The sequence below is a fragment of the Lepisosteus oculatus genome, chromosome 10 (genome assembly GCF_040954835.1).
Source record: "Lepisosteus oculatus isolate fLepOcu1 chromosome 10, fLepOcu1.hap2, whole genome shotgun sequence".
Taxonomy (NCBI): domain Eukaryota; kingdom Metazoa; phylum Chordata; class Actinopteri; order Semionotiformes; family Lepisosteidae; genus Lepisosteus; species Lepisosteus oculatus.
The window spans coordinates 33,035,659-33,048,448 of record NC_090705.1 but is presented as its reverse complement, the minus strand read 5'-3'; the positions used below and the strand labels follow the sequence as shown (position 1 = coordinate 33,048,448).

The window sequence follows — 12,790 nt, the reverse complement described above, 5'->3', positions numbered from 1 at the left end:
GAACGGCACAAACACTACACAACAAGTCTTTTTAGGGAGAGCTTATCCCTAAATAATCATTTTTAATATTGGAACTAATGCTGTCAGGTGTATTTGTGATTGAGTGTCACAAACCTGTTACATCACTCTGAGCCCTGGTTACAGCTGCAATCCCTGTGAAAGGGAAAAAAAAAGTTGCTAAATTATCAAATTAAAAAAGCTTTAGGAAATTATTTGAGAGATAATGTGACCCAATTAAGTAACTTCCCAAAGCATCAAACATTCCTTGCATTTCCTTACTGGCAATATTTCTGAGGTGAAAAGTGATGTTTTGACAATATGTTACACGTGTGGGTCGAATGACAAGGCTGAATCAAATATCACCTAACACCTATCACCATGGTGTAACTAAAATGTTACACCATTGAGTAATGGTTAGTGCTCTCACACCCTCACAAGAGGATTGTGATATTTGGAATATCCCATTGCTATGATTTGCCTCTACTTACCCATAGAATCTGGTGAGCTTGAACTCTGTAGCTCTCCTGGACCTGAAATACAGATTAAAACTATATTAATGCAATTTGAAATTCCAGTTATATCCTATATAGTAAGTATAATATACATTACATTAATGTATGAGTATAATAAATAAATATATCAAATACAGAACTCGGAAAACAGATAGAAGGCTTAATTTGGATAAGTAACAATGGCTCTATAGGCAATCTTTCATTAATATAAACACATAACAAGGACACATTGCTCTGTCATAGAGAAAAGTGACAAAAATACATGTGATGGAAATCATAATTAAATATCACAAAACATAAATATTCGACCTTAAATACAATATCTCATGTTTAAACACCCCATGTAAGTAAATATCCCATGTCAAAATGCTATAAAAGAATCCATCAAAATAACCTTGAAAGCTATCGAACCTCTCGGATTAAACGACACATGGAATTAACATGGTTGCAGCTGTACTGTAAGTGCTGTTTCTGGGCCAGATGGTGGCGATTGTCCCTGTGGAGCAGAATTTCCAACCCGATGCATAAGTAATGGGACTGTGGACATGAAAGACTCTTGGGATGTTAACGCCGTGTCCTCACTAGTTTCCACTTTAGGTTCGCTCATTGTTACTTGCTTAAATTTTCCCCTTAATTCAATTGGTGAAGTAATTTTAGATTATGGCCTGTTAGTGTGGCTGCTGGGACAGTATGCTTCACATCTCTCAGATGGGTTGTACATAGGTATAATGATATTATATACTAGATTTATATATACTAACTAGATTTACAGTGTATGCACAAATGTGCCTACTGTAAGACATCCTAATTGTATCACATATAATTTACTTTTATTTCAAGCCATTTTCTTTACTGTCTTTTTAGTAGTAATATTAGCTTACATATAGCACTTTACAGGTAATGGGGACTCCCCTCCACCACCACCAATGTGTGTAGCATCCACCTGGAGGATGGGACAGCAGCCATAGTGCTCCAGAACACTCACCACACATCAGCTATCAGTGGGGAGGAGAACAGTACTGAAGGTGGGGATTATTGGGAGGCCATGACTGGTAAAGGCAGATGGGAAATTTGGCCTGGACACCAGGATTACACCCCTACTCTTTTCAAGAAACACCCAGGGTTTTACATCTCATCTGAAGGGTGGGGCCTTTTTTTTTTTTTTTTTTTTACAGTGTAGTGTCCCCGTCACTATACTGGCTCGTTAGGACCCACACAGACCGCAGGGTGGGCGCCCCCTGCTGGCCCCACTAACACCTCTTCCAGCAGCAACCTTAGTTTTTCCCAGGAGGTCTCCCATCCAGGTACTGACCAGGCTCACAGCTGCTGAGCTTCAGTGGGCTGCCCGTTGTGAGTTGCAGAGTGATATGGCTGCTGGCAATGATTTGTGTGATAATTTCCAAACGTTATGATAGTTTTTCATTACATTTAAAATTCACTGCAAAGTATGGTGACACAGCGGAAATCCATTACCTGTGAAGTCCGGCTGATGAATTGCGCCTGCTCCTAAAATGATAGAAATGACAATTTAGGAACAAGAATTTAACGAAGAAAAACGGATTACTATGCTTGAACAGAGAAGGTCCAAGATTCTAAAAATATCATACAGTACATTCGCTTCAACAACCGCTCAAATCAAATGCAATGCTTAAGTGAGAAGTTTGATGAGATGTTAAGGAAAGTGAAACCAGGCCCCGTTGGAGTGTAACTCAAAATGTTGCATGCCACCAAGCAAACTAGGAATAAAAAGTTCATATTAATGTAGAAGTCAAATGTAGAAGGACAGTATCTTGTACATTTAATAGTTAACTCACCTATGTGTGAACCAGTGCTCTGAATATCTCCTGTACCTGTATCAACTGAAGCAATAACATTTAGAGGACAAAGGGAGAAAGTAAACATCTTAAATTCCCTCTTTTTTTTATTTGTATACCACAGTTGAGGTACTGTATGCATATACAGTACGTAACTTCTGCATATCCCACCCTCTATATCTTTTCGTTGATTTCTTTCTTGTTATAATAATAACAACAATTCTTTACACTTACAGAGCGCTTTCCAGAATACTTCCACCTAATAATTTCCATCATGTAAACTTTAAGAAAAATCCTTAGGAAAAGTTATTAGTGGAAATGCATTCCTCAATGCATTCTACAATTCACGCATGGTGTCAATGTACTAATTGCTTGATATATTCTGTCTCTGATTAATTTCTAGAATTTCAATAAGGAGGATTATGAATAAAAATGTGCATCAGTAAAAGGCTCAAAAAAACTTTTTGTTCTAGAGAATCCCCTGTATTAAGATGTGGGATAAGTTAGTCATTGTCCAGAAAATTAGTTGCTGATTTATATTTAAATTCTACACATCAGAAGTAAAGAAAAGCTGCAATTCATATTTAACAGCTAAATTTGAAATTAATCATTTAAAGAAAATGTATTGGAAATCAAGTATTGAGAGAAAAGGAAAAATATTAGTAATATACAGTAATATGCACACAATTTATTACCAATATGCCGATACATTTATGCTTCCTTCACAAAAAAGGTTACTTAATGAGATGATGTGGGAATATCTGAAAGTTCATAAAGAAATACCTGCAGACTGTATTTCTGAGGAGGTGCCATGGTGATTCATTGTTCCTGTGTTAAAGAAAACATAACACTTAATCCATGCTAAGTGGAAGTATTACACATCTATTGTTTATTTGGAAAAAAATAACAGCTCCATACTTTGTCTAGTCAATATCACTGCAGAGTTTAGAGTATTACTACTGCAGTCCATTTTCCTGTGTGTGTAGGAACTAGTACCAGGCTGATCCCACGTACGGTATGCACAACAACCAAAGAAATCAATGCAAATTGGTAATTGATGCAGCCCAGGCAATAAGAATCCGCCTAGAATGAAACATTAATTAATCATTCTGGAATTCATTATCTAGAGTTAATCAAGGTATCATCACTGGACGCACCTGGAAGATGTGTGTGTGATACAGGTCTTTGCCGGCTACCGTTGCCTGAAACACAAATGTTTCAGAAACTGAAAGGCATTAAACTGCAACAAATGAGTATTTCAGTGTATGTTCATATATATACAGTGTTTATTAGTGGCCTTTTACATAACAGAATGTTGTCAATCGCCAGACAAAATGTAAAAGAACAAGATTCATAGGATTTAGTATCAAATATAACCACCTGATATAAAATAAAACATAGCTTTACCTTCCTCATATTACACTTTTTGTAATTAATGTACTAAGTCCTTTATTAAAATAACAGTCATTTTTTCATAGTACTCAAATTAAACAATATCTTTATTGGTTTTTCCATATTAAATATGAAATGAGAAAATATGAACTATGTACAAAAACAAGAAAAATCTGGCTGTGAACATAGTAAGGGACTAATTTCATTTTAAGGGTATAAGCTTTGTATTATATAAAAAAATATATTTTCAATGGTCTGAAAATATGCATTTTTCCATTTTTCTTCCTACCGTTGGAATTTGAAGAGTCATTACTGGCCAGATCAGTACCGCCTTCTACAAAGCAAAGCATTTTACTGTCAGTCAGTAATAAAGTATAAAAGACGCTTCTGCAGAGTACCTATTAAGAACAGAACTAAGTCTGTGGTACATACAGTACATATCAGTGTCATTTGTGGCTGCGTTAACTTTAATTATTGTAAATATAATTAAAAAAATGAGGGTCTCTTTGATCAAATGTTTGTCAGAATAAGGACATTTCGAAATGATGATTTATTAACATACCTGTAAAATCCATAGATGAAGGTTCTGTTTGTGAGCTTGTACTTGCCTGAACACCCACATTATCTGAAAAGAAATGAATATATTCTTTGACAGCGGATAATGATCTTACCATTTAAATGCTTTTCTGCTTTCTCATAATTATATGGTCTAATAGGTAATGGGCACAAATTGTTTATTTTCATATCTCTAATTAAGAGCGGATTACTCTAATAATGTTATGCTAAGTATCTGTTGATGGTCATCAACCTTGGATTTCCCACAGAAAATCCATTAATTACACAAAGTAATTGCTCTCACTGGGTTAATGGAGTGTTTTGTTAAAGGTTTCAAGTGGAAAGCTGTGTCGTTTTGTGAGCTGCTAAGAAACAAGTAGAGATTAACTTTCTCCTAAAAAGTAGCACAAAAAGGAAGATGGCAAATCTCTGTCTTGTTTCAGAAATTGTTGTTTCTAAAAACTTTAACTTTCTTGAGTTTCAGAGAATGCCATTTTGTTCTTGAAAAAAACTAAAAATATTTTATATTATATTATAATTTATATTTTGCTGCTGTTGTACCTATTTTCATTACCATGCCTTACAAATGTGTTTAAAAAGTACCAATGAAAAGTTTTATAATTACAAATTATGTATACATATTTTTACAATGAATATAAGTATTAAAAACTTGAATACTTAAACTTGAATATCTTTGAAAGAAGTTCAATTTAGGGAGCTGCGTCAGCGTGCGTAGGCTGCAAAGGAACACGCAAAGGTTTATTCCAGGCTGAAAAGGGAAGAAAACGCACCTGAAGAAGGCTCCACAACTGAAATGTTGTGTTTCTTTTCTTCTCTTTTTAGCATGGGATAAACCTTTACTCATATCTTTGAAAGAAGTTAAATATAAGAGAAACCTACAAAGAAAAACAAAAAACTAAAATATGTCTTAAGATATTTGTTCAAAATATTGTCATCAAGTTTTCACCCCTCTGAGTAAAAACCTTCTGGGAGCAAATACAGTTGCTTATCGTTTTGGATAACTCTGGGTTGGTGCAACTCTCGCCTATTCTTCTTTGCAAACTTGCTGGATACAATTTTCGAGAGTCACTAGACATTTTTTTAACCCTTTAAGTCAGGACTTTGACTTGGCTACCGAAGGACATGCTCTCTCTTCTTGTTAAGACACCCTAGTGTTTTGGGTCATTAAGCTACTGAATAAGGTTATCACCCATGAAACTCTTAAGACTGAATATTCAGTTTTTGATTTAAAAAATTATAAAATCATTATCATCCTAACACTTCTACAACACTTTTCTGAACAAAGCGCTTTACAGGTAAAGGAGACTCCCCTCCATTCCCATCAATATGGAGCCCCCACCTGGATGATGCGTCAGCAGCCTGTAAGCTCACCATACATCAGCTATCAGTGTGAAGGAGAGCAGAGCAATGAAGACAAATTCATAGATAGGAATTATTAGAATTATTAGTGATAGATAAAGAGCATGGGGGAATTTGGCCAGGACACCAGGGTTAAGACCCCAACTCTTTCCAAGAGACATATTTTTTACAATATAGTGTCCCCATCACTATAGTGAGACATCAGGGCCCACACTGCAGGATGAGCGCTCCCTACTGGTCCCACGACAACCTCTTCCAGCATCAACCTTAGCTTTCCCAGGAGGTCTCCCATCTAGGTACTGAACAGGCTCCCACCTATTTAGCTATAGTGGGTTGCCAGTTGTGAGTTGCAGGTTGATATAACTGCTGGCTATCTGAATGTGTGTTCGACATTATTGGAAGGAGGTGAATACATTTGCAAGGAACTATAAGTGAGGCTTGTCTTACACTGGTCTGAGATCATTTTAAAAATGTTATTTGCAATCATTACCTGTTGTATCTGTATGCAGACTGGTATCAGCATGTTCTCCTGCACCCAAAACTGCAATAGGCAAATAAAGGCATTGAGTGACATTGAGTCTAAAAAGTTACAGTGCTAATTCTGATTCAGTTTCTGGCTCAGTACATGTAGGAACCCAAGTGCTGTACCTCACCTGTAGAGCCTGTGTAGTTACTAGATATTATCTGATCTGTTGTGCCTGGAGACCACAAAAAAACATTACAGACAATGGAATCACGTTTTTACCATTGAAATAGACACACCCCTTGAGTACTTTGACATTGGAGATGTTAAAAGATGATAGAATGTTTATTCTGTGGGTGTAACTCCACTACTGAATTGTCTATGTCTTATGTGTGGCAATTTGTGACAAAACAATGAATGCTGGGAAAGAAGTTATTCTTAACAATATATTTATCCTTAAACATTTGTACCAAAGGGTTAGCCTTTCATTGTCAAACATCAGGGATAATTTCTATTTAGGAACAAAACTTTCAGTGTCTATGAAACATACATTTATTCACTGTAGGCTATGGTTTATAACAGGCTATAGATCTTTTACTTTTCACCTTTTTTTCTTCCATTTTTCTACTTCATCCTGGAATTTTGTGTTGCTACTATATTTTAAACTAGCACAGAATTGTGATAGAAACCCAATTAACACTATAGCAAAACCGACAACTAAAATATATTTGAATACAAATGGATTTGTAAATTCCACAAAAACACTGCATCAAATACAAATAATTGCTTTTTTAAGGAAATCCGCCCTTTACAAAACTAAACTCATTTCCAGAATTCCCAATTCAATTATTCTTTGAAACCTGATATACACATGATCTGTTGATCCAAATAATCTGATGAGATTAGTTATTATTGGTTTAGCTCCTGATTTAATCCCAGAGTCAATCTGAGAGTCACTACATCAATGGGTTCCTCATGCAAACCTGTGGAGTCTGGTGTCAGTGAGCTGATTTCTTGTTGATTCCCTGGAGTAGAGAAAAAAGAACTGTCAGCACAAAAGTAAAGAAGCTGGTTTCCATGCAATCTGTTAGAAATGAACATCCTGTGCAGGGAAATTTGGAACAATGAGAGACACTGCATAAGGTATTTTCAACTCAATAGTTAATAGAATACCAAATAGCTCAAAAGTCTAAAAACGCCAGCATGCCCCACACGATCATATCATTCACTTCATATTATTTAATAACAATATGTATTACATATACTGTATAGCGTTTTGTTTTAGATCTGTTTTTTTAGACTTACATTTTAGATACTTTTATCAGTCCCACAGATTGCCGTAATTCTTGTAAAAATGTTTTTTATTGCATTGAAAAATCTGCAGCAAATATTTATCCATCCATCAATTTTTTTAGCACAATTTGGGAGAGCTGGAGTCTATCTCAGCAAGCAACAAGCACAAGGCAGGGCACACCCTGGACAGGACTCCAGGCCATCACAGGGCACACACAGACACAAACACACACACTCACACCGGGGCCAGTTTTGCCAGAAGCCAATTAACCTGTCAGGATGTCTTCGGACTGTGGGAAACCCACTTAATCATATCACTGCTTTTCAGGGAAATGAAACTGTGCTACCGATTGATGTATTCATGCGGCAAATTTCACATTAAACATTTTCTAACAGAAGAAGAAATAGGAAAAAGATGATCTGCATTGTGTACTCATATATAAAATGGCAAATAAGCAGCTGCTTCAAGGCCTTTTAACCTGAACTCAACAGATCTCAAAAGCTAAGTGAGCCTTACTTTGTTGGGAAACGTCTAAAGAGAACAAGATATCTGCTGTAAGTGGTGTTGGGAGACCAGTAAAAAAATCCTTATACTTATATTCACCCCACTCAAAGCACTTTACAGGTAATGGGGACTCCCCTCCACTACCACCAGTGCGCAGCCCCACCTGGATGATGCGCCTGTAGCCAAAGTGCGCCAGTACACTCACTGCACGGCAGCTATCAGTGAGAAGAACAGAGTGATGAAGCCAATTCTGAGATGGGGATTATTAGGAGGCCATGGTTGGTAAAGCCCAATGGGAAATTTGGCCAGGACACCAGGGTTACACCCCTACTCTTTTCGAGAATCACCCTGGAATTTCTAATGACCACAGAAAGTCAAGACCTCGGTTTTACGTCTCATCCGAAAGGACGGTGCCATTTACAGTAGAGTCCCCATCACCATACTGGGGCATTAGGACCCACACAGACTGCAGGGTGAGTGCCCCCTGCTGGCCTCGCAGTAAGAGGCACTCTTCCCTCTGAAGCAGTATGCCCCAAACCAATGATGGCCAGAGACATTGTGCTCTATGACATACTGTCCCTCTGATGAGACATTAAACCAAGATCCTTGTAAGAGCACCCTATAGTACCCTACTAGGGACGTAGCTTAGCTTTCACTCTGTGTTTGCAGACCTAGCTACCCAATGTTCCTTATTAATTCAGTGGGTGAAGTATGTTTTCACTCCTCTGCCTGATCTGTTGTCTAGTGAGGCTATCAGACATCACCCAGGGCTGCACCTGACTGGTGGAAAAAGTGGGCCCTCTCCTATATGTCAAATACTTTAGGATCCTTTGGGGTGACATTTGCTATATAAATGCAAGGAATTGCTATTGCTGCTACTGTACAATGATATAAATGATCTAAATCTTGATATTCAAGGCTTTTTGTGAGAATATTATTTCAACAGAAAAAAAAACATTTGGTCCACCTGATGTCTCTGGTTGTGTGGTACTTCCTGCCTGTTCTCCTGCAAGTATAAACAAAACCATGCAGAAGATTGCTGCTTTAGATGTTTTTTGACATTTTTAAGTAAGAACAATCAATCAATTCATTTCTTCCCAACCTGTGACTCCTGTCTCCAGGCTTCAAAGAAATTACATGGAGCACATTTAGAAATAATAAAAGGCACAGCCTGTGGGTGAGCTTATCTCTAAGCTCTGTCTGGTTTCTTACATAGAACTAAAATGTAACGAGGAGCTGTTTTTCATTTCAGTTTTTAATTAGGTTAAAATGGAAACCCTAAAATGGGTGCACAGTTTAAAAACAAAATTAAACTGGCTAACATCAGGTTGTGCTGATTCTTTCAATAGGATGTTGACAACTAAAAGAAACATCTTCAAGGTCTTACAAAGCTGTCACTGGTGACGTTCCCTTAACATTTGATTGGGGAACGCTATACAATGAAATACTGACCCAAGGGATCTGTTGGTGAACTGCTTGAAGAAGGATCCCCTGTAAAAACAAGAAATTAGCTTCTCCCTGCAAGCTTTTAGTCTATTTGTATTCTGATGTTTTTTTTTTGCTTGTGCTGACTTTTATTTTAGTTGTACTGTATGTTATTTAACTTTGCTGATCTGTGTTTATATTTGGTGTTTCCTTAATGTCTTTGTATTGGAGCATACATGCAAATAACCATTTCATTGAACTTGTGCATATGACAAATAATAAACTGAACTGAAACTGAACTGAAATTAATGAATGTAAGGTTGTTGCAAACAACACAATGTTCTTTAGGCTTGAAAAATATATAACAAAGCGGGACATGCAGATATGGTTTCAACGCACAACAGTTTTGTTTTTTGCTATTTCTTGTGGCAAAAGTAAAGATTATCCAGTTGGTTTAAAATGATATCCTTCTGACTGACTTCATGACCGTTGATTTAATTTGCAGGTTAAGGAACTCTGCTACTTGTCTTTCACTGAAGCATTTAGGAGGGTCTCATTACATGTACTGGAGTGAATATCTTCTGTGATCCTGAAGAGATTTATTTTGTTACAGGTCTGAAAACAGTCTCATGGAGGGGTAGCATTAATAATATATGAGAGGGACCTCAGGCTTGACATTTTAGAAAAGCCATAAGCGCTCACTGCACCTTCTATTGTGGGTTAGTGTGACAGTACCTGTTCTGTCTTGTTGAGAGCTACTATTGTGATGGTCTCCTGGAGCCAAAACAGAAACAGACATTATAGAGAAACACAATCCTATGCCTGTTTTTATTAATAGGATTATTTTCGGGGAAAAGTACAGAAGGTTTAAAGTGGAAATTTGATTGATTTTGGAAAAAAGGCAGGCATACTCCAGAAGATTTTATACCTTCTTCTCAGAACTAAGCTAAACTCGAACTTACAGTAACTGTATCATTAATACACTAACACTAATCATTCCTACAGTGCTCTGTTAGGGCATTGACAGCAGTCTTATTGCACTACCATATTATTAAAATATTCGACTGAGATCAAGGCAAAATGAATGATTGTATTTCTTTTCTTCAAATTTACATCACTTTTACTGTAATGAACAAAGTTCACTTTTTTGGATTTGTTAAACACCAATGCAGCATTTACTATGCATTTTTAAGACTCAGCTAATGCGTCTTTGCTTTTGTTGAATTTGGACCTTGTTCCATTGTACTAGAAATGCACAGGTTGAGTGGAGAACTGTGTCAGTGCGGACAGGCAGCAAAGAAACAAATGGAGGAATTCAGCATTAAATTAACCTCCACTTCTTCCTTTTCAAACACAAAGGCGGTTTCACTTTGGAAGCCCTAGATACGTCTATATGGTTGTTTCTGAAGAAGTTTTCTTTAAAAATAACATCTGAATGTCTCATCAAATAAAAGTGATGTTAAAATAAACAAGAATAAAAAAGGAGGTAAATTGTTTCAATACCGTTGATTAAAAGTACTCACCTCTTTGATCCATCTGTGAGCTAGTTGAATCTGGTGAATGTACAGGGGAAAAAAGAGCTTCTAATTTGTTATACTGTATATTTACATTTTTCAAATAGAAATATCTAAAGTTTTATTATTATTCACACAGACCTGTAGAATCTGTGCTGAAACTAGTGCTGAGCTGATGACCTGTATCTGAAATAAAACAAATCATGCAAAAATATAATACAGAAATATACGTACTCAATATACAGAAGTACCTTGAATATATATTTGCAATACCTTTAAATCTACAACTGGAAAATGAAACAGTGAGACCTCTTTGAGAAAATCTAGGAAAATCTAGGAAAGTAAAGTAAAGTAGGAGACCGCTCAGCACCTTATTTTTTCATTCACTCTTACTAAATAGACCTCACTATTCCTATGCTGATGATTTACTGCTATATCTTTGGAAAGAACTGGGGGAGTTCGGAATTAACCATGCAGTGTGTGCATTTCATCATTTGTCTTAAAAAAAGATACATCTGTACAAGCTAGAGCAAGCTGGATATTCTTAAATTAAAATATACTAAAATAAAAAATAAAATAGTTCTGAAAGTTAATCCTTAATATACAACCACCAGAACACAGGTACATTACAGATAGTTCTCTCAGGTTCAACCAGAGGAATGAACTCCCAAATTACATGTTTTTTTAGATTTAGTGTTTAAGACAATTATTTTTTGATGATGTCTTCAGACTTCATGTTAATCAACATATACAAACGTGGGCAGATTAGTCTTAAGAGAAAAATTAATCGAAGCAAAGGAACACACCTGTGATGTCCGTCTGGGAGCCGGTGTTGGTAGGATCTATAGCTCCTAATATCAGAATTAACTTAATTAATAATGATAATTATCATAATCAATAATGAAATACTGTACTTCACCATGATTAATTTATTTTTGCAAATTATACTGTAGTTTTTTATTTATGTGGCTTAAAGGGGGAACTGCAGTCCCAGTTTCTCAGACAGGTTATTAAAGTCTGATGAAACAAAGCTTTGAGTTTTACTTACCACTGGCTGTTGACTCTGTAAGAACCTCGGCACTTGATGCGTTTCCTGTTTAAAAATAAATATTTCAGTATTTCAGGGAGATGCAATGTCATAATATTAATATTGGCTGGATTTAAATAAAGACAGGAATAGAGATAGGAACAGAGACTCATAAAGACAGGATTATTCATTTGAAATGCAGATTGATTCATTAATCTAGATTTGTTAGGACTGAATGTTCATATCTGCTTCCCTGCAGCAGAAATCATTTTCTATTTAAATGTCATTTCAGAATACAATCAGGTGTGACTGACTTGGAGCCGTTTCACATTTGACCTCCCTGTGCTTCACCTGTAAATGATGACAGATGCAAAAGGCGATATGTCTTTTATTTTTAATATTTTTCAACAAATGGTTGTAATAGTGCAAGTATTGTACAAATTATCATAAAGAACAAAACAATTGTTCATTATGTAGATTTATACATTATTTATGATATAAATAAATGTGTTTTTTCCATCTATCCAATATCAATTCGATTTTCCCAATACAGGGTCGGTGGGGAACCTGAGCCTCCGGCAAAGGCACAAGGGAAGATACACCCTGGACAGGACGCCAGTCCATTGCAGGGCACACACAGACACGGACAAACCAGGGCCAATTTTCCCTACAAGTATGTCTTTGGACTGTGGGAGCACCTGGGAGAATCCCACATGAACATACAGTAGGGAGAACATACAAGCTCTACACAAATAGCCCCTCAGGTATTGACCCTAGGTCCCCAGTACTGTAAGGCAGCAATCCTCACCACAGTTTCACCATCTTTGTGTTTTACTAACCTGTCAAATCTGCTTGGGCACTTGCAGCAGTTTGATCTGGGTAGTCTGAGAAAGAACAGTGCAATACCGGC

At 36.6% G+C, this 12,790-nt stretch overlaps 1 protein-coding gene across 16 annotated transcripts in view; it reads right to left on the bottom strand.

Annotated features, from left to right (window-relative positions):
• LOC107078615 (dentin sialophosphoprotein) overlaps positions 1 to 12,790 on the bottom strand; it is a 33,336-nt gene that overhangs the window by 5,435 nt on the left and 15,111 nt on the right. For 7 of the 16 annotated variants that reach the window (XM_069195097.1, XM_069195098.1, XM_069195108.1 and 4 more), the window contains 19 exons: positions 12,720 to 12,764; positions 11,902 to 11,946; positions 11,660 to 11,704; positions 10,995 to 11,039; positions 10,863 to 10,892; positions 10,075 to 10,113; positions 9,367 to 9,405; positions 8,882 to 8,920; positions 7,100 to 7,141; positions 6,307 to 6,351; positions 6,144 to 6,194; positions 4,281 to 4,343; positions 4,008 to 4,052; positions 3,484 to 3,528; positions 3,110 to 3,154; positions 2,327 to 2,371; positions 1,986 to 2,018; positions 489 to 530; positions 115 to 153 (listed from right to left, as the gene is read on the bottom strand). In XM_069195097.1, the coding sequence (XP_069051198.1) occupies positions 115 to 153; positions 489 to 530; positions 1,986 to 2,018; positions 2,327 to 2,371; positions 3,110 to 3,154; positions 3,484 to 3,528; positions 4,008 to 4,052; positions 4,281 to 4,343; positions 6,144 to 6,194; positions 6,307 to 6,351; positions 7,100 to 7,141; positions 8,882 to 8,920; positions 9,367 to 9,405; positions 10,075 to 10,113; positions 10,863 to 10,892; positions 10,995 to 11,039; positions 11,660 to 11,704; positions 11,902 to 11,946; positions 12,720 to 12,764 (822 nt within the window). The remainder of the gene's footprint in view (positions 1 to 114; positions 154 to 488; positions 531 to 1,985; positions 2,019 to 2,326; positions 2,372 to 3,109; positions 3,155 to 3,483; positions 3,529 to 4,007; positions 4,053 to 4,280; positions 4,344 to 6,143; positions 6,195 to 6,306; positions 6,352 to 7,099; positions 7,142 to 8,881; positions 8,921 to 9,366; positions 9,406 to 10,074; positions 10,114 to 10,862; positions 10,893 to 10,994; positions 11,040 to 11,659; positions 11,705 to 11,901; positions 11,947 to 12,719; positions 12,765 to 12,790) is intronic. The other 9 variants (XM_069195102.1, XM_069195111.1, XM_069195107.1 and 6 more) reach the window with 8 other exon arrangements.